At 44.0% G+C, this 24,335-nt stretch overlaps 1 protein-coding gene across 3 annotated transcripts in view; it reads right to left on the bottom strand.

The window, feature by feature from the left end:
* The window catches only part of ZDHHC8 (zDHHC palmitoyltransferase 8), a 121,085-nt gene extending 97,556 nt beyond the window's left edge, over window positions 1-23,529 (bottom strand). The window contains exon 1 of one of the 3 annotated variants that reach the window (XM_075434548.1): window positions 23,353-23,529. In XM_075434548.1, the coding sequence (XP_075290663.1) occupies window positions 23,353-23,456 (104 nt within the window). In that variant the 5' untranslated portion in view covers window positions 23,457-23,529. The remainder of the gene's footprint in view (window positions 1-23,352) is intronic. The other 2 variants (XM_075434549.1, XM_075434550.1) reach the window with 2 other exon arrangements.
* Between the last annotated feature and the right edge of the window lie 806 nt (window positions 23,530-24,335).

Genomic DNA, 24,335 nt, shown 5'->3' with positions numbered 1-24,335 from the left:
ATTATTTAATTTGAAGTCCTACTTGCTTTCCAAACAAGGCCCTGCTGAAAATAACTATGGGCCATAATATTTCTTTTTGTTTGTTTTCAAAAGAACGCTTGGCACAAGAGCTTATCAAGGCCAAGTACTTACTCCCTTTCACCACAAAGCAGATACAAGAACAGACAAACTTCCAGCCAAGTGAGTCGCATTTTTCATTAAGAATGTCACTTTTTGAGGATGTGCATTTTCAAATTTTGTAACTAGAATATAAAAATCATGCAGTACACACTAGGGATTGAAGAAACTGCAGATTACAACACGGAAATCCCCAGGCCTGGTCTCCATCCATACTAGCACCCTCTAAAGAAGATCAGCTGTACACACAACCAGAAGAATGAGACTGGTAATCACTATAGTGCAGTTTATCAGTTAGTTTTCCTTGTGGTACTACAGATGCAAGAAAACAGGCCAAATATTTAAAAAAAATTGTTCTGTACACATTTGCTGTTCAGTGATGGATCTAGTATGCAAAAAATCCATATTGCAATTAGATCTCTTCTTTGCATTAAACACCGTGACAACTTCAGTCCTTTGCCCTATTTCCTCATTCAAGACTTCATAATTCTTTCAGGATGACACAAAAACACATCAATTCCACTAAAATTCCAAATACTCCTTTGCACTACTTTAAATCAATAAAATTGCTTGTGTAGGGAAAGAATTTAAGTCAGCAACAGATGCATCAGTGTCACTTAATTTTTCTAATGTGTTTTAAAATAGCTAATAGAGGACAGGATTTTTATATAGCTTGGCACATGTGTAAAAAAAAGTTTAAGCCTTAGGATCTGAATTTTGATTAGCCTCTTCTTTCGGACCTCTGACACAGTCCACCTGTCTCTGGTCACTCTGGATCATATTTCTCCCCAGAAACAACACAGGATGCAACAGGATAGGCGTGCTCTCTTGTTGTCTGAGGACTTCAAAGAAAGGTCTCTCAGGAATCATTCCTGGGGAGTAAAATCTGCCTGCCAGCCCCCTGAGCCCCTTTCTGAAATTGCCAATGCTAAATGAAGACCCAGAACAGTGATCAAAGCATTCAGATTCACCGTACCTCTTGCTCCTCCTCCCTCCTATGCAGGTTTGTCTGATAGGCCAGTAAAACCAACTGGTGTGACGAGCAGTGCTCGGTAGCTCATTAAAAGAGCACAGATTAAATACCCAGTCACTTTTCCCAAAAAAGTGTTCATTTGGGGTTCACCTGCTTAAGCGAAACCAACGTAAGTGAAAAGTAGGGATAGTCCAGTGCACTCCAGAACGAGGTAACAGCCTTGTACATTGCCAGGTGCTCAAAAAAGGCCAGAAGCCTGAAGTGGAACTTGGTAAACAAGGGTCATGTCTAGCTGCTTCTAGAAGCTGCAATTTCTGCTTCTAACAGCAAAAGTTTCAGGTGCCTGTGAGTCATCCCTATGCAATACTACCCTCCCTTTCAGCAGGCGGTGCAGGGTGCCCAACCATCCGGCTGTGCCTCGGAGAAGCTGCTGCTCTCTGAGCAATTTCAGCATGTGTCCTGGGTTTGGCCAGGACAGGGTTAATTTTCACCGGACTCCAGGAAGGGGCACAGCCGGGGGGTGGGGGCTGACCCCACCTGGCCAAACAGAGCCCGGTATTCCATGCCATGAGACCTCACGCTGGGTTCCGGTGGGGGGGGCGGGAACTCACTCTCGCGCCGGTGCGGTCCGAGAGAGTGGGTCTGTTTTTTGTCGTGTTTTCTCCTTATCTGTATCGTTGTTGTTACTGTTCCCTCTGTTTGCTGTTCTGTTAAACTGCCCTTATCCCGACCCACCAGTTTCTGCCTGTTTTCTTTCCATTCTCCTCCGCACGCCGGCGGGGGGAGGGGCGGCCGCGTGGCGCTTTTGTTGCCGGCGGCAGCCGAAACCAAAACAGCACGTAAAAAGGGAAGGAGTATAGCAAGGAAGACAAACCCTTTGCACCCTACAGCTAAGCACTGGAAAGCCCCAACCAGACTCGTCTATTAAAGGCCGCTAGCACACACACACAAGGACATTGCCTCCCCCAAAACGAAAACCGCCTAAACAATCATCAACCTGTTCATAAAGAACAGGAATGTTCCTCGAAAGCAAAGGATGAGTTTGCTCCAGCAGGATTTTTTTATGCTTCGCTAACAAGTTATTGAACAAGCCAACTAGACTCACTATATCCAATTTGGGCTTCAAACATTCAATATAATCCTGGCAACAACTCTCCTCAGACCGAAAGAGCTACTACTCCAGCAGATATTAGTTCCAGTTGTAATTCAAAAAAGTAGTTCATTAAAATGCTGTCATGGTATGATAATAGTCTTTTCAAAAACCTGTAAATCATTTAAAATGGCTACATTCTGCTGAAATTCAGAAGGATTTAACTACTACTCATAGTAAGCAGGGCTGGCTAAAACACTGGCAGAAAACTTCTTCTATACCCCAAATCAATTCTCTGCTCCAGCCAGCCTTAAGAGTTCATTATTAATATTAGCTCTTTGACTGCATGAGATTTAAAAGTGAACAGAAGACGGGCACTTTCTAGAGGCACGCTGGAAAACATTTCCATTCAGTTCTTCTAACATGCACTGAAGCAAAATTCTCCATAATCTAGCTATCAATACCAGCTGCACCAACAGCAAGTGCAGTAACGCTTTTGCAGTGGGTTTTTAGATTTGGGAGAGCAAGAGAAGAGAACGCCAATGTTTCAGTATGATCTGGTTTCAGGGAGAAAGAGCTGACAAGACCAATGGTCTGAGCCTGGAGAGAAAGGGGAGAGCGAGCACCAACCCCTTGCAAGCCATCAATAACTGGGGCAATGGGATATTCACACTGGCAGGGAGAATAGATGCGGCAAACTGGCTTTTTAAACCATTCAGTAACCAACTGTGACTTCAAGCAGCAAGTTTGACCCAAACAACTTCAATCTTGCATTTCAAGCTTATCTGTTCAATGTTTAGCATAATCTTTGTGTTTCAAAATAAACTTCTATTTTATTTTAGACTTCAATATCTTTCTCCCTGCTGTGAAAATATTTCTATCAAAAAGTGCAGTTTCCAAAACCGTCTTCCAGTTAACGAAGTCATTGTGCACCAGGCAAAATGCACTTCCTTTTGGAAAAGGTGAAGGGTGAAGAATAAAAGATTAAAATCACTGCATTAAAGTGGGTAAAAAGCCTGTCAGCATGCTACAGAGCAGCTTATACCTCACTTAAATTTGCTCCAGGCACTCACAGCAGACTTATAACTCCAGTCCAATGTAAATAACACTCTTTTCATATACTTGGGTTTGTTGCATTGAAACATTAACCAGATTTCAAAGTTGACCTGAAATTCGTGCTTCACAGGTAGACAGCAAATTGAAAGGGCTTCCCATGAAATCATTAAGCTTAAATACAGACGACCTAATATAACTGGAGATATTCACAACACAGACCAGGTGTTGATAAACCTGACTACCACATAACTAAATGAACGCCACAGCAGCTAGGATCACTCTGTATCATATGCTGAGGAACAATTGCTGCTCAAGCTTTGCTTAGGTGGCATTAAATAGGCAGCTTCTCATTGCATTAACTGTTAGAGCAAGCCAGAGTGTCATAAATACTTATTTAGAGAGCATCAGCTTTTTCTATCCAGCTATGAGGCACTGGAATCTTAGAGAGGAGCCTCAGCTCATTAGACTGTGCTATAAACATATTTCCAGCAGTCTGGATACGGTACCAAAATAAACACAGGCATTAAAAACAGTTCTCTGGTATTTTTAAAGGGGCCCAGGAAGGACAGTCAATTGGGTTTACACCCAGTGCGTTTTTTTCTAATTATACAAGGAGGCGATCTGAGAACTCCTCTATATTAAGATGAAACAACAGATTTCATGAGCACATGAACAAATGCCTCCCACGGATATGCATCCTGCGTCCTTGCGTAAGGTCAATCCCACCCTAGCAATCGCTGCTCACACTCTTTACGACTTCTTCCTTTGTATACTGTCTCTGTACACATATATATCAAAATCTCATCTACATCCTCCTCCAGAATATTATCTTATAAACCTAAAGAAACTCCTCTTCTAGTTTCCCTTCATGTTCCCCTAGCAGGCAAACAAGGGAAATCATACCCGAGAAACAGCTGAACAGTTTTCCAATGAGGATGGCAAACTTGAAGACCTGTCCAGATGTCAGTGTGGAGTTCGCATGAAAGCTACTCCCTCAGCAGGGCAATAATCCATGGTTTCTTTCCTGTGCTAAGGCACCAAATTTCTTTTAGCATCTTAAATGTTTCAGTGCCCTTACTGAACTTGATAGAAATGGGGAATGGTTTTAAAGTTCAGAATAGAAGGAATGGACAGACAAACAAAGTCTCATTTCTTTAGGAAGCTAGCCTACGAACAGTAAAAGTGTTGCAAAAGATCCAGAATGCCATAACAGACATCCTCTAGTTTCCTGAATGATACAGTGTTTGTGAAGAAGTACATATTTTCAGCAGGTATTTATGCACACAAGGTGAATCTGGCGGAAGGCACTAGTCAGGTTTAAAAACATACTAGCGAGTGAAGGTAAACCCTTCCGGGGATTCGGAGCAATAGGTAATATCAACTTACCTCTGCATACCTTTGGCACTGAAAAACAGCTGAATAATTCTCACTAAACAGATGTTCAGAACAAGCTTGGCAACTCCTTTCTCTCTCCAATGTTTGGTCTTTCTTGGTATCGCAGCGAGCTCACCATAAGCAAGGATCAGTGAACCTTCAGCCGGTGCCTACATGCATACCATAGGTTTTATGGCCAAGTTTCTCTGCTGATACCTAACGCTGCCCAGGGCATTCAGATCAGATTAGATCCCACCAGATCTCTCCACGTCCAGCAAAAACAGTGCCAAGATGACATGCTTGTACATCTGTACAAGGAACACAGAAATCATTTACAACTACATTAATGGGAAGATGAGCCAACGGGGAAACAGTTAAAATATTACTGTTTGGCATTATCTCTAGATTAGGAAAAGAAAAAAGCTAGCAGACCAGGGCAAGTACTAGAAGATGGACATGCCATGGCCATTCTGGCAGGGTGAAATGCATTGCTGTCACACCTACCGAGCTTAGTGCATAACTGTGTCATCTCTTGACATGTGCGGCATGAGCAAAGACAATTACGATGGAGTGCTTCAGGGCAGGAGAAGAAAAATCTGAACAAGGCTGAAGCTTAGGATTTCTGCTCTGGAAACTCCATTTTTCACAGAGCTTTTGACCTAGTCACTTTTACTGACATTGACAGAAGATTATTACTCCTGCTTGTCTCTTCCTGTGTATTCTCCTCTCCAATAATAGGGTACAGCTGCCAAACTCACCCAAACATATCCCTGGAAAACTGGGGTGTTTCCTGTTTTGTCCCTCTACTACATGGATGATCATGTACGCAGCCTCCACATCTTTAAACCTTTTCTCGCCCCCAGAGGAGAGGCAGATATCCTCTGGAAAGTTTGTTCTAAAAATCTCAGGCCTGTAACCAAAAGCTAGCATTCAACAGGCGTTAAAACCAAAAGACAACATCGAATTTTCTATGAGGCTAGCAAGAGTGACAAGGCTTTCAAACAGCCAGCCAGAATTAATGCAGTTGACTTTGGAGGTTAAGCAGCAATACCTGCAGCCAGCCCTTAGTGGGGACAGTTTGTGGCCAGGCTAGTGGCAGCCTTTCCAGCAGCAAGCTGGTCTTTACCTGCACACCTTCACGTGCAGATGCACGAACGGATGTACGTTTGTGTCTTGTGCTTGAATGAAGCTCCCAGCTTGGGCTCCAACAACCCCCAGACCGTGACAGAGAAGCTGCTCAGGAAGCCATGCAAATGGAAGATACTTGAGTCACATCTGAAGAAGCCACATTAACGTCACTCACAGAATCACAATGGAAATTCTGAGAAATTTCATAAATCAGAGTGAGCCACCGCTGTACTCTCACATTAGATAATTTTCCTGAAGAGTGTTTGTTAAGAGCTACCAAAAACCAAGTAGTTCACATGCAGAAAAAATTAAGAAAATTTTCCCCCCAACTTGTTTGACCGACCGTGGTGCTGCAGCTGGGGACGATGAAGATCAAAAGGGCTTTTTTGTTGTCATCACTACCGTTGCTTTGTCACAGTCTCCTCCTACTGCGTGTAAGGCTTCACATAAATATACCACTGCTGGAACATCTACAAAGAAACTTATACTTTTGAGGTGTTTGGGTGCCAGGGCGCTGGCGGGGGGGGGCTGCAGGGCCTCTGTGAGGAGAGGCCGGGGCTGCCCCACGCTGGACACAGCCGGTTCCAATGGCCCCAGCGCAGGGGGGGCCTCAGGGAAAGCGCCTGGGAGAAAGGGCCCAACGCTGCAGGCGTGAGGAGAAAAGGGCGAGGAACAGCCCCGAGCAGCCAGGCCCGGGCAGGGGGAGGAGCAGCTGCAGCCACCAAGGAGCAGAGATTCCCCCCGCAGCCACCAAGGAGCGGGCGAGGCTGGAGCAGATACCCACACGGCGGCCTGGGGAGGACCCCGTGGCAGAGCAGGCGGGTGTTTCCTGAAGGAACTGCGGCGGGTGGAGAGGAGCCCACGCGGAGCAGGTCTCCTGACAGGAGCTGCAGCCTGTGGGGAGCCCACGCCGGAGCAAACGCGTGAGGAGGAAGGAGCGACAGGGAGGGCCTGTCATGGACTGACCACCCCCTCCATTCCCCATCCCCTCTGCACCGCTCACGGGGCAGGAAGAGGTAGAGGACTTTGGAATAAAGGAATTAAGCAGAGCTTGCCAAAAAAGAGGGTATTGAGGGGGAAGGTGTTCAGTTTGTGTCTTTGTTGCTCACCATCCAAATCTATTTTAATTGGCAATAAATGAAATTAATTTTCTCCAGGTTGAGTCTCTTATCCACAACAGTAATTGGTTAGCGATCTCCCTGTCTTCATCTCAACCTACAAGCTTTTTCATCTTCTTTTCTACCCTGTCCTGCTGAGGGGGAGGAGTGCGAGAGTGGCTGGGTGGGCGCCTGGCAGCCGACAAAGCTCAGCCCAGCCAGGTGGGGTTCAGGGAGAGCCTTGCGTGGGAACTGGCCCAGCCTGCTCTACGCAGGGCTGGAAACAGTGTGAGGTCCTAACGCAGCAAGCTGGCTTTACACTGATGGCTCCAGCACCTGGCACAATCTACCTGCACAGAGGATTTCCAGAATCTGAGACTATACACTGGCAAATGTATAGGAAACATTACAACATGAAACACAAGCAAGGGTGCATTTAAAACTGCTGTCATCACTCGCTCTGATCTTTCAAGCTTTGATCCTGACATTCACTACCCTTGCAATGCAATACTGAAGGAATGGAGCAGTGACAGGTCTGAAAGCGCTGAGGAAGCAGCGGTTTGAAAAAAAGAAAAGCTGATGCTTAAAAGCAAAAAAAGGAGAAAGATGATTTCACCAAAAGTCAGCCAGCCTGATTAGTCCTGACTGTACTTGCAGGATCTACAAAGGACCACAGACTATTGTACTTTCTTACATAATTGTTGCCAATCACCTCTAAGCTGGAGACACCACACAGAAAGCGGTCATACAGAAAAAGAATTTTTTAAAAAGAGGAAAAACGAAATTAAACATATTAGCTTTAAATTCATTAAGATATTGGACTTTAAAAGAATTCAGGGAAAAGAGATAAGGATTTGAGGGGAAAAAAAATTACAAAAAAAGAGCAAAAACCCAGAATTCCTTTTGAAGACTAGACTATTTTAAATTGCTGTTGACCACAAACTGAACAAAAGTAACAGAAAAAATATTGTTGTATCTAAGTGCCATGTTCCCATGATAATATAGAACAGCATCATATGCTGCAATAAAATGTTTAGGCTGATCATTTCTTGTCTTCTTGGCACTCTGCTGACACACTTTTTAAAGTGTTAATTAAAAAAAGAATGAAATCAACACTACAAATTGGATAGACTTGTGCCCTACAAACAGTCTCCTCTGACCACTAATTTGTGGAGCTGGGGCTCAGCCAACTTCCAATGAATCTATGGAGAGTTTCCAGCAAACTGTCATCGCAGCAGGATGCGGTTCTTGATAGGGTGATCATACATGGCAAGTGAAGTGATGCTGAACTGTCACTAAACAAGTCTGGTTTATTGTGCCTGAATCTTCCTTTAAGGCTCATCCAAAAACGGAGATTGGCAGTTTATTTCCAGATACACATTTATACTACAATACACCTAAAGCCTTGTAGTATCCACATGGAAGCATCCCTTTTGGATTGCTGTCACATTGTGGGAGAATGACAAAGAACACCAGGCTAGCCATAGCTCTAGAACACAATTAGTTTTAACGGGTTTTATATTTATAAATAAAATAGGCCATGACAAGAGACCTGAACATGCAGTACTTTCCCCTCAGAGATTTATTTTTCTATTTTCTTAATTTGAAATAAAGAATTTTAGATTTCAAATACATGGCTGCATTTTAAGTGGGCCTAGCGCAGCAGTCATTCTGTGTTCCTTTATTGGTTATATTTTTAGGAGGCTATTTCCAAGATATAGTTAAATAAGCACAAAGAAAGCTAATCTGCCTGTAGAGTACTAATCATTTGAAAATTCAGTGTAGATCTACTGACTTTTGACAGGTTTCTGCTTTCTGACCCTGGACCCAGACAAGGCTACTACAGCACAGAGCAAAAATCAGCAGTGAGTCCAGGCCTGTCTTGATGCACCTTCCCTCCAACAGCCTTCAAAGTATCACAGGTAAAGCCAGGGAAGTGGTAGTCAAGTGTTTTTATATTCTTGGGGAACAAACAAAACCCCTTCTGTGTTACTGCTATGAGAAATCAGAACATCCCTTACCACCCTGCAACTTCTTCCTTAGGTACATTTCCTTTGTGTAAACATAAGATGGGGGGAAAATGAAAAAAACCCTTGCCTACCACAAGATTAATTCACAATAGCAGTATCTTCTACTCTCCTGTCTTTCCATCCTGCCCCCTAACAATTGAGGGCAGACTGGTAAACTGTCTGAAGTGTCTTCTAAAAGGGATAATTTAGTTGAATCACCGTTTTCTGAACTCGAAAAAAACAAAGAGCAAACAAGACCTTTTTAAAATTGTCACCCTATGGAAGAAGCAGGTTTAAGAGGACTGACTTTCAGAGGGTAGGCTCAGTACTTCTTGAAAATTAGAAAGTCCAACTTGAAAAACTGAGGAGTGAAGAGAAATAGCTAAAGACTAGCAGCCACTGGAAAAGCTGATGGGAGTGTGTTCAGATATCTGCTGACGGCACCGAAAGTGCACAGGTGTGCAGCAATTTCGCATGATATTTTCCATCCTAAAGCATTTTGCGAAGTTAACTGTTAGACTGCAGTCTTTCTGCTAGTTCTCCCCTTCAATTAAAGTATCTGACCCTCTTTAAGGCTTTAACCAAAATGATTCAGTCATTTCCAAGAGGAAGCTGAAGAATGTTATTCTTTTTTCTGTTGAAAAGCTCATCACTTCTAAATTGTAGAACAGGATGCTGCTGTCCTTGGGCAGCAGACAGTCCTTATTTGGATAGATAAGACCCACGACGTGCAGGATGATAGAAGCAGCTGAATTTACACAGTCAGCCAGGAGGACCAACAGCTCTCCAAGGGATTTAAACCAAGTATCCAGCCACTTGAATACCTAGGAATAATCACTTTGCAGTGATATTTTAATTGGCATGTCAGGAGATCAGAATCAGATTCTAGCTTTAGATGGGCTTCATTCCATCTGTGTAATTCTTATGTAGCTTCATCAAGTTATTTAAGCAGGCGTAGTAAGAAAGAGTGAGAAGGAAACTAAGGCAAGAAGTCTGAATTAGATGCAGACTGCTTAATTAACTATCTCAATATAACTGTAAACTCTTTTTTATTAGGAAAAAAAAAAAAACAAAACAAAAAACCCCCATAACACCACAGTACATCATTCCTTGCTCCAAAGAAACATCTTCCAAAAGAAGATGCCAAACTGGGACTGAAAAACAGAACGTATATTAAAACCTGGAGTTTTCTAACTGAAGAGTTGGCAGGACTCACATGCCCAGGGGAATCAATCCCTCATGAGACATGCAAGCATCCCACCATCATGCATGCATAGTATGCTGTTTTGGAGACATATCAAAACATACACAATGGCAGAAGTAGCCCAACAGAAAACTATTTCTAGGGGAACCAAGAAGAAAACTGGCAAGAAGCAACACTCTTTTAATGCCAAGTGGATATTATGCTCAAAATAGCGTTTCCTGATTTCCAAAGCAGTTGAAGCAACAAAAATAAATAACGCCACTCTGAAAGATGCAAACAAAAGCACAAAGCATATTCACCACAAAAACGCGGGATCAAATACATCACTCCACTGAACAGGGCTCCCATGTTCAGAAGAGGACAACATAACTGGCAAATTGCTAGTCATCTCTTTCCCTGTTCAGCAGGCCCAACTCTGCTTACTTTTCTGGATCAAGTAAATTCACAGACTAAGAATACAGAACTTCTTCATGGGGAAGAAGACAGAAGTGTTGATCAGCCTCGTTGGAGAGGATACCAAACATGCGTGAGTCACAATGAAGACAGTGACCCACTGAGAGCACTTCCAGTTTCAATACAGAACAATTGTTGCATCAACACATAAAAGCCACCCCAGCTTAACAGATGGCGTTAGATTTTGAGTGCCACCTTATAATCCTGAATCCCTTTTCTCTACCCTGGCATTTCAGAAGGCAAACAAGCAGTGGATCACCCTATGTGTGTGCCGTGAACAAAAGGTCTTATCCACCTGAACAGACTGATCTGGAGATCATCTGTCAAGAGAAAGACTGAGAACAGCAAAACACCCCAGCAGAAGAGCTAGATGAGGCAGCCAGATAGCCCAGGAAGACCCAGAGTGACTGTAAAGACCACTCAAGTTACATAGGAAGGGAGGGACACATTGAGCAAAGGGGTTAGTGCTTAGTCCAGACCCATATCTCTCCTCGAGATGGCGAATGGCTCCAAGTAGTTGCTTATGACACTCTAAAACCCCTATACTTCTTCACTTCCTTCTGCTGTCAAGTGCATCTGAAAGGGTAAAGCACGCACTCAGGTTATGCTGAAAGTCAAGGATCGTGGCAGCAGTCTGCTAAGGCAGCTATGCAGTTCGTGGTCAGCGCAAGTCCAGGGCCAGATACTACAAAGGATAAAGAGTCTGAAGGAAATGATAGGTGAAGAATATGTGGGTTTGGCAACCACCTTCTTCCGGAGCACTCTAGGGCCCAAAATTCGCAAACCCTCAACATCCACCAAGGGAAGAATTAAAAAAAAAAAAAAACCACCTAGACAGTAAATGGAGAGACAATAGCTGGCTCTGAAGTGCATTTCTATTTTATCAGATATGAATTATAAATCAAACACAGCAGGCTAGAGAAGGAATCATAAGTTTTTCAGTTCTTGAACCACAGATATCATGCTTAGCTCTACCCCACTAGCCTTTGTAATACAATGCAAGAAAAATTATTTGGCGAAAGTAATTAGCCCTTGTTGAATGACATACAAATGAAAGTTTAAAGACTACAATGTTACCATTAAACTTTTAAAGACAGACAATGAAGCTTTAGCACATGTATCTCAATACTCATACACTCATGCAGATTTAAGCGTTAAAGAAACAAGACAGCCTCGCTGCGTGACATTCCCTGAATCATTTTGGTTAAAGCCTTGAGGATGGCCCAAACTGACATTAGATGGAGAAGAAACTCTAGAATAAACCATATCTTCAGAAGCCCTCTCTGAAAGGATGATCTCCATTGAGTCTTGGGCTCACAGGACATTAGCCTAGAGTTGGCACATACGTGCTAAGCTTCGTAAATGCCAATACTGCAGTTGTACAGTGCCTCTCTCCCTCAGTTTCCCTCTTTGAGGAACACACATGATAGCACTGACAACCCAATTCACAAGTTCCACTGCTGGAGACCAGAAGGGACATACATTTCAACATGGGCAGTGACACAGTTTTGCCGCAGCTAACTACCAGTCTGAGAAACGGCCACAGATAAAATGTTGCACTTCATGCAGAAGAGGGATGAAGCAATTTGCCAGAGAGAGTACAGAAAGCTTTTTGCAGGATTAAGACCTGAGCCCAGGCATAGGCAGCCCTAATAACAGTCCTAACCACAAAATCATTTTTAAATACACATACATATACACACCTGGGCATTTTCCCCAGGTCTGCCTTTTACAGCCTTGCCCTCTGACTGTCTGCTGGGCATCTCCCAAACGGGAATCACACACAGGGCTATGTAAATCAGGAAGGCTCCCATGCAGGCTTATGACCATGCTCAAAGCGTCCTACCACAAAGGGCCCAAATGTGAAACAAAAGATCACTATGCTATGTCCTATGTAGTCGTCTTCAGCTCAAGCACTAGAGAAGGAAAGCAGATGTTTCCCAACCTGTTGAAAACACTGTTTGTTACCCTCAGCAGGGTGAAATTCCATGTCATGTAAGATCTTGTGTCTCATTATCACTGCCATCTAATCTGTCAAATACCATTTTCTGAAAATACACAAAGATGACATGACCAGAACGATCCCATTTCAAGGTACCAGCCCTTTCACTATTACAAACAAAACTCTGTCCGCCTGTCCTCCTCCACGCTCCCTCAGCTTCTTGGGAGCACTGCTCATATAGAGAGGCTTTTATTTAAAAATTTAACTTGCAAAATGTATATATTACGTAAGATGAGGGTACGTTCCCAGCAGAGCTCTGCCAAGAAGAGCTGAGGTGGTCCTTGCAGTTTATTTTCCAATAGAGTTCTGCATCTGGACATAGACTAGAAGTTTTGTTGTGATTTTTTTTTTCTTATTTTTACTCACATTGATTTAATGGCCACACACAGTCAGTCCTGTTATTTTAATCTTGCATTGTCTTTGCACTTTGAAACTGCTGTGGTAAATATTAATCCCCTTTGCTGCTACAGGTGCTACAACTTCCACACACGAATTAGAAGTTACCTCATCAGATTCTGTGGTTTCATATCTACTTCTGTTTGACTCATACTACGTATCAGAAAGCAGCCATTTTATATACCTCTTCCTACAGAATTATGAAAACTTGGTCATTTGAAAAAAATTCCAGTGCCTGTTGATGCTTTTATTGTTTTTGCCACAAAGACTTGTTAGCCATTTATGCAAAATGCAGTATGTGCAAAGCCAGCCTCCTTGTGCACTGATCAAGTTAAAAACTACAGACAGAGTCTGTTGCTTTGCACAATGTTATTTTAAAATGCAAATAGTATGAAATTTCCCTTTAGAGCTGCATTCCCACACACGCTCCTGCTTGGTTCTTTGCAGAGTAATTAGCATCCAGTGTAAATACAGTTACAAGAAGATGATGAGAAGTAATGACCCTGTGAATTAGGATACTAAATTATAACTGTATTACATAACTGATATATAACTGTATTATGTTAAATACAGGGTTCCTGTATTTAACATAATACATGTCCTGTTCACTGTTATGGCTCTGCTGGTAGCAGTTTTTGCTAGCTTCTGCACACTTCTCAGTTTTAAGCATTTAACCTGGTTCAAGGCCAGCTGCAGAAGCTGTAACTGAAGGTGGGCAACAAACAATTGATTTGGAGATAGGGACCAGAAAAACATTTCTCATCCAATAAGTGTGTGAGAATGGGGAATTCCAATTGTCAGCTAGATAGCAGTTGAGAAAGGAGACAAGATTCTATAACCAGAAATGCACATACAAAGGAAAGAGTTCATGCCTTTGGGGTCTTGCTAACAATTTTTAACCAAGGCAACACCAGGGCTACATGCTACGTAATACCCAAAGAAAATGAGTCCTGCCAGGCCAAATCCCAACTCCATTCTAGAGATCTTCATGAGTCACACGTGTAAAGCACAAGGACAGAGAGGGTCTGTACAACCCCTAAAAATGAACTTAGACTGCAAGCTTGAACCACAAACCTCAATCTACATTCAAGGAGTGACCTGTTAGAAAAGTAATTTGCTTCCATGTGCCCAGGTAATAAGGCAAGGGTTGAAGCCAGATCTTCAGAGAGAAGAGACAGATGCAAGACTTACAGAATCATAGAATCATTCAGGTTGGAAAAGACCCCTAAGATCAAGTCCAACCGTCAACTCATCACCACCATGCCTACTAAGTCATAACCTGAAGTGCCACACCTAGATGTTCTGTGAACACGTCCAGGGATGGTGACTCTACCACTTCCCTGGGCAGCCTGCTCCAATGCTTGACAACTCTTTCCGTAAGGAAATTTTTCCTAATAGCCAATCTAAACCTCCCCTGATGCAATTTGAGGCCATATCCTCTCGTCCTATCGCTAGTTACTTGGGAGCAGAGACCAATGCCCACCTCACTACAGTTGCCTTTCAGGTAGTTGTAGAGAGCAGTAAGGTCTCCCCTCAGCCTCCTTTTCTCCAGGATAAACAACCCCAGTTCCCTCAGCCACTCCTCGTAAGGCTTGTTCTCTAGACCCTTCACCAGCTTCATATGCATCATGCAAGGGAGAAATGAGAAGATACTTTTTTTTTTCTAAAAAAAAAAACCAAACAAAAAAAACACTAGAGTTACTGGTCAAAGTTACACGCTTGACCACATGCAGTTGATCATATAGACATTCCCAAGTCCCTGTTCCACCATTGTGCCTTGGGATGTTGGAGGACAAGCTAAGTTAACAGTGTGGTTCCAGAGGGAAGTCTCTGAGCAGCGGTTCCCAAGTCTAATGCTGGACACAAACCCCACAGAGGGAGAGTGTGCCCACCTAAACAACTAATGGCTCCTGCCGCCTGGAGCCAAGAAACTACATAATCAAATGCTGGGTTTTGGCAAAACACAGGAGGTGCTGCAGCAAGCTGCTGACAGCAGACAAGGGTTAAACGCTGGTGCTCAGTGTTACTAGATCATAACACATCTGGAGAGTCTTATTGCTAGGGCGAACATTAATCTTCAGAGAAAGCTAAACAATGCAAAATGAGATCTCATGAGTCAGAAAAAAAATGCAAGGGAGGTTATACACAATGAAAATAATCCCAAATAACTTTTGAAACTGAACTGGCTGAAAAGTGGGAGAGGAAGTGTTTTTCGTAAGAAAATACCTGCCTCTCCCAGCCGACTGGGATCAGAGTAGACAGAAAAGTTTTAAGCCAAACCTTTCCATTTTGAAGCATTTCTGTGATTGACCCAAGTTTAAATTAAGATGATGCTTGTTTATAGAAAAGTCCAAGCTTTCCTTATTCCCAGCACTCTATTTAAATTGTGTTGATATAGATATTACATTGGATTATTTCCCTGAAGACATGAAAGAGAGCTAATGTAAATGCCAATTTAGTTTTAAGAATCCTAGGAGAATAAGGCTTTGTCTGACTTTATTTATGAAAGCCCTTATATATTTAAGCAGTTTCAAGTTTTCTTTGTTAGGCTCCAACTTAAAAAGTAATTTGTTCATTTCAGAATTTTCTGCAATTAGTTTAGTCTGAGTGCGTACAGGGGTTTTCTGTAAAGTAGTAATTTCAAAGTGGCACATACAAACCTTATTTCCATGGGAATTACTAAGTAGCCAGCCTCTATGAACGCCTCCCTTCATCAAAAAATAATTACATCATTTTATATGTGGCTTCACAAAAAAAAATAATCCTGTATTTCATGTATTTCCATCTTCATATTGCCTGCCTTGCTCCATAGAGCTTGTTGTCCTCTTGCACAAAGGGCAGCCTTTCCTAATTAGTGACTTCACATAATATTAAACTATGTAACAAAATGGTGCCCATGTGCACTGGAAACAGCTGCTTTGGTGTTTAGATCTAAAATCCAAGAGGTCTTTTTTCTGCACCTGGCTCCACTGTCCTTTGTTACTCGATGATCTCAACACGCAGCAGCAGAGTACAGATATTCCATAAGGATTTCACACTTGAAGTCCACAAATTCTGCATTTACACTTTCACAAACAGAAAACCATGGTAACTGCTGCAATATCTAAGTATGGGTTACTGTACAGTTTATTCCATAATATCCATCCTGAGAAAAACAAAGAGTCAAATACCCACTAAAATCTGCATAATAGCTTTAGAGCTCAGAATTTTAGGCACTTTGGACAGCTTTGAAGCAAGTCTAGATAAATTGTATTAGTAACTGAAGAAGAACAATCAGGGCCCAATTAAATCCTCTCTCTGGATACAGATTACTGGCTGAAGATTTATGTAGTATACACTATGCTGTGGTGTACTCACTTGAATTGATTTTGGCAATCACCAAGCGAGGATCCCCAAAACCGCCCCTCCTACAGTAAAATAAGATCTAAGCTGACTACATTTTTACAAACTCTGGTATTCTTTGCAAAAGAATACTACAGAATTGCCATTAAAAACTGCAGCATTACTGCTTCAACCCCCATGCCTCTTCCTTTTAATTTCATTCGCAGCTCCCACTGACAAACGATCAACTAACAGCAGCTCTGTAACAGTGCAGCCAAATTGAACATTACTCTCGGATTAGTGAGAAGTCTTGCATCTACTGGCTCAAATCAAAGGAAAGTAAATCAGGGCTCCACTTTTGCACCAGTTACACAGGTGTAGCACCGATTCAGCTTTTAAGACACTTCTCCCTGCTCCAGTACGCATCTATTTCATGCTCTAAATTGGCTTATATCACCACATTACTGTATTCCAGACATCTTCCAATGCAAGCTAAACAAAACTCATGGTCTCTCCCTTTGTAGCCCTTGAAAAGTTTCCTTGCAGCTTATACATGAAGTAAAGTAAGAACAGAAAACCCGTTCCAGGTCATCTTTCACAGGTCCCACACAGATCCCCTCACCACAGGTCCTACAGCTGATTTCAGCTAAGCAGCAGCTAGTAACAGAGTAAGTTGTTTACACAGAAATATAAGTACATAATTAGCAACTGTCCCAGGCAATGAACCTCAAAAAATCAGACCTTCAAGGTCACCACACGTATCTGTCTCACAAGCTTTGTGTTCTGAATGTTAGCATCCCTTAATTTACATTACTAACAATCCAATTGAGTTCCCAAGTCATTTGAACAATTTTGTAGAGATTGCTTCTATTTATAAAAGGATACATGTGTGGCATACTTGGACAAAAGTGGACAGTATTTAAATTAGCATCCTGAAAAGGACTTTAAACAAAAATAGAAAAATTGCTTGTATATTCATATACAAAGGGTGACAGGTCCACCCTGATCGAATTGAGACACTCTCTCATTCTTATTTCCGTACATCCTTCATCTCTGCTCAGTAAGAAAAACAGAAAGGAGGTTGCTACTGGCATAAATCACACACTGACTACAGCTGTGGATGGCCCATGTGCAGGAATAACTTTCACTGCATTAGCTCTTCGGCTTTTAAAACGAGATCTACAGTGAGCATTGAAATGCCACTGCAATGGCTGCATGCGGATAGCTGTGCATCCCCCAGCTGAAGATGTCTAGATATTTACCACCATCAACAAAGATGATTCTCCTTTTCCCTATCCCAGGCTAGAGGAAGAATAAATACTCCTGCTGATAATAAATATTGGGGTATTTTTCTAAAGGAGTGAATTTTAATAGCTTTCAGAAGTGTCCTGTATTGCCAACTTTGCTGGTCCCCTTGGAAGCAAAGATGATAGAATCAACTAGTTAAAAGCAGTAACACTGAGCTCTCTTCCAACATTAAAAAAAAGAGACTTTTCACACTTCAGTTGAATGGATTTTCCTGTTGAGACTGCCTGTCTTTTTATCTTGCATGACAAGTTTGTCTAGATTCTCTTTACAAAAAATTATACACCAAGATGAAATGTCCACAGCTTAAAAGGACAATTCTTTGTCATAACAAGAATAAGTATCTTCCAGAAGCTGACAGACACGACAACTGAGATGACTCAGGGCAACGTGGCAAGCCGTACCTTTTCTGGATCGCAGGTAGAGTGGACAGGGAAAACCTGACATTAAAGATGCATTTAAGATGGAAAATGTTAAGATATCTCAGGAGGCTAAACTGCACTACTTGAAATCAGTATTTGTGAAGTCAGTTTTGAAATTCACCTGATGAAACTGATGCACGCTTTTCTGCACAAATTTTTCCTCTATATAGCATCAGCTGCATGGCTGGCCTTGAATGAATACTTTGTGAAGCTGCTCCCTATCAGTTTCAACAATTCCTGATTTGGCACATTGGAAGAAAAAAAGTTAAAAAAAAAAAAATCAGAAATATATTGATACTCCAAGTAGCGAAGTACGGTTTGGAAAGAAAGTTCAAGAAGGGGGGGATTTGTTCTTTTTCACAATTAGTATTACCAATATCAAATGAATCCCTAGAATAGGCTAGAAACAGGTAAGGAAGATGAGCTTTGTGTTGCAAAGGCTTCAAAACTACAAGGATATGCAGCATGACCACACAGTTAGTATGAGTGGGAAGTAGATGACCAGAGTGGTAGTGTTTCCGTGTGCTTTCATACGCACCACAGTAAACCTTGAACTTCTGGCACCATAAGTCACAAGCAACAACCGCCAGAGTTACACCCAAATCCACAAGCAGCCTTCAGCAAGTTTTGAGGCAGAGGCCAAACCATAAGAGGGATGTAAGCTCGCTCTACAAGGCAGAATTGATGCTGTCTAGCAGCACCTCAAGATTAAACAATCTGAGCTATGATCTTTATACCCTTTTTTGTGCATCTGCTTATCAGCATTCAGTTCTGTTTTCTCTAGGCTGGTATAAAATCCACCTGCATTACAGATCAAGCTACATAACATCTGTAATATGTTTTAAATCACATTTTATCATTTGTTCTAACTGAAATCAGAACATTGAACAGGCAGAAGTGAACATATGAACATCTGGAACTAAGTTCACTGAAGTCCTTAAAATACTTTAGGTAAGAAAAACATCTTTGGATACAGATCAGATTCACTAAAGCAAAGGTGATTTTCTATTAGCTTGAACTTTGCTAGGGACTGAACATCCCCAAGTCAAAAGCGCAGACGATGCTTTCCTCTCTTTTGATCTATGAACACATACAAGTCATGGGAGAATAAGATCTAACAGATAGTTCAAGAATCTTAGGTACACATATAATTATACTTCCATTAACTACCATCCAGAATGGTTGCTGTATTTTTTAACTTTAAAATGCCATTACATACCTATTTTAGAGCTATCACAGCATAGGAACATATAATCAGTGTGTGAGTGCTTACGATTTAAGAAGTGAATTTATCGTAAGTGTATCTGAATTAATATACAGCTAACCTGTATGTTTAAGCCATTGCAGAAATGCTGAGTCTGTCTAGCTCATGAAATACAGTAATATGATATACAAATATGGGGGGAAATGCCAAAAATTTTTTTAAACATTCATGAATTAAGCTGAGCTTTCCTTCTTGCTGAGGTAAATCCACCAGCCGTGCTACTGAGTACAGCCTACGAGCCATTCTTCCCCGATGCTCCTTCTACCACCTGAATAGCCAAGGTATAGGCTATTCATCCATTTTCTTTCCATCCCTACTGTGACTTCAAGATCAGCTGCTCTTTTACGCCGATTTATCACTCCTCAGTTGCTTCCTGAGGGTTAGTGATATTAAATTCCCCTGGGTCAGAGTGCATTAGAGCACCAATTGCATATGTCTGCAGCATATACCTATGATTACTTCCCATCATGACTTCTAAGAACAAAGTTGAGGTCTCATTTTCAGGATTGACTAAATGAGTTTTCACCTTACTTGTGCTTTCACTTCACCCAGAAAATTACCCATTTTATTATCCCATTTAAGGGAACAATATACAGCAGCATTACTACCATTATATCAAAAAAGTAGTGGCACCTGGACTTTATTATGCATTACATGTTTCTGCCATACTTGAAAGATGCTCAAGCAACTGCATGCTATGGAAAACACAGTCTGAAAATGGGTATTTTATCAGAAATTTCCAGTCTACAATATTCAGCAAGAGAATGAAGAGCTTTTTTCTCCTTACTACAATAAGCCACAGTTTTTCCTTAAAGCCTTATGCTTGTAGCTTGCTGTGTAATCTACAGGTACAGGCATTGCAGCTGCTAAACTAACTCAGAGGCTCTCAGCACTAAAAACTACTGCACAATTTAAACAGGTAAAGAGAACTATCAGCTCCAGACTAACTGTTCATTGGGTGACATTATGCTTTACAGCATTACGCTTACTGACAATTAAGTTGCATTCTCCACTAATATGGAAGTTATGCAATCTAAAATAATGTGGGAAGTTCACAAGATTCAGGTTCTTTGTATGAACTGGATGAACACACTAAGGTTTACATCATAGCAGTCGGTGGTCCAATACATAAGAGCCCAGACTTCACTGAAATAGGATAAATTGTTCTCTCTAACAAAAAGCCTTGCGAGAAACATCAAGAAAAACAGATTTGGTAGAAATAAGTTCAGGTCTGCTACAACTGAATCACTTTGGATTCTTGCAATGTTAAGAAGAATTGGTTCTTCCTTCATTATGCCATTTGATTTGTTAATATAAGTAAATTAACCTAATTGTTATAACATTATTGATACATTCCTTTGTAATGCACAGAGTTAATGCCCGTTTACTCTGCTACTGTAACAAATTAGACCACCTACTCACATGCTTGTACTTATTATTAAAGGAACACACATGGAGAGCTAAAAACCTGCAATAACACAACTGCAATATTTAGTTGCCCTTCCAGGCAATAGTCTTCATCGCTAGATAGTTTAGTTCCCCCTCTAGTTTAGTTCCAGAAGGAATACAACAGCGATACAGTGAATCCTGAATAGTTAGCTGAGGAAAAAGAATAAAGCAGAATCGATCATGGAATTTTCACAAATTAAAGTATAAGAGTACCACGTAACACCACCATGAACGAATAGCGGATATTGTCCATTTCAAACACTCTTTATGTGCTGCTGTTTAGACAAGTTGTTTGGGCAAAAGCTAAAAATACAGACTACATTGCTAAAAAGCTAGCCCTGGCCTTCAAGTTCAAAGAGCTTTTTATCTAGCAGAAGACACTCATAACATGTGGCTTGAGCCCACAAACACATCTACAAAGCAAGCTGAGTCAGAGCCTCCTCATTCATGTTACTCCAACATGCTTGCAGTGGCCAAAAAAAGATTTTTTTTTTCTATTCAGTAAGTGGTTTAAAAAAGTTATTATTCCATTTTTCCACATATATTAACCTCCAATATTCAGTTCCACCATACTGAAGTTGCTCAAGTCCCTGATACTCTACTGAGCCGATGTGCACCCCAGATGCAGTACCCGAGACCCACACATCGTCAGATTCATGTATTTATGCACAGGTACATTCATTAACAGACACAGCAGCCTTAGAACTTCATGACAAAAAATTAATAACAACACATGTAAATTATAATCTGATAACATTCTTGTGCTATCACAAGCGAGCATGGATTGTATCAATAACGCTGCTTAAAACACTTTTAGGCTAGTACCTCAACTGCCGCATATCAGAGATCTACCTAATCTCCACCGAGTTGTGCAGATCAACACCCTGGAAAACATCAGTCTACCTCAGCCTTGAACAACGTATCACAACAAAAAGATCTTCAGGACACAAAACACTGCCCGTGGAAAAAGAGGAAAAAATGGAGATGCTCAGGAAAGAGGAAAACACTCTACCACCCTGTCTCACACATACTACTCGCCTTGATTCCAAGACAAGGATAGATTTCACTAAAACTGCTCAGGACAAAAACCAACAGCAATTCCGTACAAATTTATCTGAGTATTTTTGAATGCACAGGACTTCAGACACTGCCTGACAACAGTTGCTCAATTATGTGTTACTTTTATTACACACAAGACTTGGCAGCAGCAGGCAGCGTACGTCTGGGACAGTCCTCAAAAAATTTACCAACACTTCAAGATGCACAGGCCAAGTTACAATATGGAGAGATCCTAAAAATACTTCATTTTGCATGTAATTACTCGCTGATAACAGAGGGAGCAGAGTTAACTTTGAGATTCAGTAATAGACTAAAGCCAATTGCTTCTTCCTTCCAGTAACTAATTCTGAAACGAACGTCTCTGTTGATGTCCTGCTGCCAAAAGGACGGTTCAACAACAACTGCGGTACCAGAAGAGTCGTGCATCACTGAGCCATTTGTAGCTCCACACTGGAAGCATCACGTAAAAACAAACATGCAGCTTCCAAAACAACCCTAGAGTACATCCACTGCTCAGGATGCAAGAAAAATAAACGCCAGCATGCAGACCCCCCTCTTTTGGACTATGAAACCATTCACAAAATGTTCACAACACCAGTGTCAACCAAGTTCATCACAGAAGCCAACTTCTCTCTTGTGTTTGCCTGCGAGTGCCAAGCTATAATTAGATGCCCAAATGATGAATGATGGGCTTATACTTGTACCAGTGTGATCTGCTGAAAGGATTTACCAGCACTTCATATCAAATAAGCATCGAGAAATCCAGTCACATTAAGCCAGAAGCGTAACTCGGTGTCAAAGCCTGTTCCGATTTCAGAGACTGTCAGACAAAACAACATTTGCGTTTTATTCCGAAATCCTGCACCGAGTTCACCGCTTCAGCAAGGAGCACTCTGACACCCGGCAGCGGCACCGCAGCCGAGCCGGGCCCCGGCACCGCCGCGCACTCCCTCGGCTGCCCAGCCTCCCGCAGCTCCACCGCGCTCCGTCACCAACCCGCACGGGCGCAGCGGGGCGGACGGTTCCCAACCCGGCGAGCCGATGAATCCCCCGACCCGCAGCGCCCGGCCGCAGCTCCCCGGGCAGCGCAGCGCGGCGGGGGAAAGAGCGGGGGGGACGCCGCACCGCTCCACGCTCGCCCACGGCGCGACGGCGGGGCGGCCGCTGCCCGGCTTCGCCGCTGCGGGAACAGGGACCGCGGGGAAACAGCCAGAGGGGAAAAAGTTTCCCCCTCCCTCTCTCCCTCCCTCCCTCCGGCCGACCCGAGCCCGCTCACAGCCCCTCGGCACACGGGGGACCCGCGGTGCTCAGGCCGGGCTGCTCCCACCCCGACGGACGTGGCGGCCGGCAGAGCCGAGCCCTCCCGCCGAGCCCCGCGCCTCGCCCGACGGCCCCGGCGCGGCTGCGGCTGGCGGTGCCGCTCCCCCCGCACCGCACCCCGGGCCGAGGGGCTGCGGGAAGCCGACGGGGCTTGCGTGCCGCGAAATGGTGGATGCGGCTGGCGGACGCGTTTCGCCGCGCCGAGCTCCCGGGCGGGGGTGGCAGGGGGCGGCGGGGGGAGCCAGCCCGGGGGGAGCCGCCGAGCGCAGCCGCCTCCCCCCGCCCGGTCCCCCTCCGCCAGCGCGGTACTTACGTGAAAACAAAAAACAAAGTAGTGGAGCCCACTAACAAGGCGGCGGCGGTGGAGACAGGGATGTACTTGGTCGGTTTAAACCTCCTCCCGGTGCTGCTGGGCATCCTGTAGCTCACACATCACTCTGCCAACCCAGCGCGGGAGCGGCGGCCGCGGGGCCAGCGGGAGCCGGGCGGGGCGGGGGCCGGCGAGCAGCTGACCTCCGGCACAGGAAATCCCGCCCGCGCTGCCCAGCCCCCTCGGTGATGTCACCGGCCGCTTAAGGTGGCGCAGCGCGGGGGGCGCGGGGCGGGGCGGGGAGCTGCCCGCCGCATCCCTCTTTCTTACCGGGGGTGGAAAAAACAAACAACAAAAAAGGCAATTTATCGGGTGTCCCGAGCTGTACAATAACGGCCGCTAACGCTGTCAGCAGCCCGCTCGGCAGCAGCGCTGGGGCTCAGCTGCGGGATCCCGCGGGCCCGCACGCTGCGGCAGTGCGGCGGCGGGGAGCGGACCCTGGCGTGGGCCTGACCGCGGCCCGGGGCCCGCGGCGCGTTGGCGGGACCCGGCCCGGCGCGGGGCAGTGCCACCCCGCAGCGGCCGCGGGTCAGCGCCGGGTCGGGGCAGGGAGGGAACCGCCGCGCTCTGCCGGCCCCAGCGGGGCTGAAGCGGGCAGCGCAGCCCCAGCCGGGCCTGCGGGCTGCCCCGCTCGCTGCCAAGGAGCCGCCAGCCCCGGGAGGCAGAAGCGAGAGGGCGTGCGGGGTGACGGCCGAAGCCCGCCGAGGAGCGCGGGGCCCCGGCTCCGCTGTGCAGAGTCGGAGCCGCCGTCCCGCAGCTCTCCTTCGTCGGAAATAAACCCTGAGAAGGGGCGAGGGGTTCCAGGCCGCTCGGGGTTTGAGAAGTCAAGACCAGGAGCCGGAGCTTGCTCCCTCGCTCCTGCCTTGGGCCGTCGGCTCATCCCCCGTTTGCAGCTGCCAGTAACCACTGCGTAAGGCAACAAAAGC

This window comes from Opisthocomus hoazin, chromosome 13 (assembly GCF_030867145.1).
Source record: "Opisthocomus hoazin isolate bOpiHoa1 chromosome 13, bOpiHoa1.hap1, whole genome shotgun sequence".
NCBI lineage: Eukaryota > Metazoa > Chordata > Aves > Opisthocomiformes > Opisthocomidae > Opisthocomus > Opisthocomus hoazin.
This window is presented reverse-complemented; position numbering and strand designations above follow the sequence as displayed.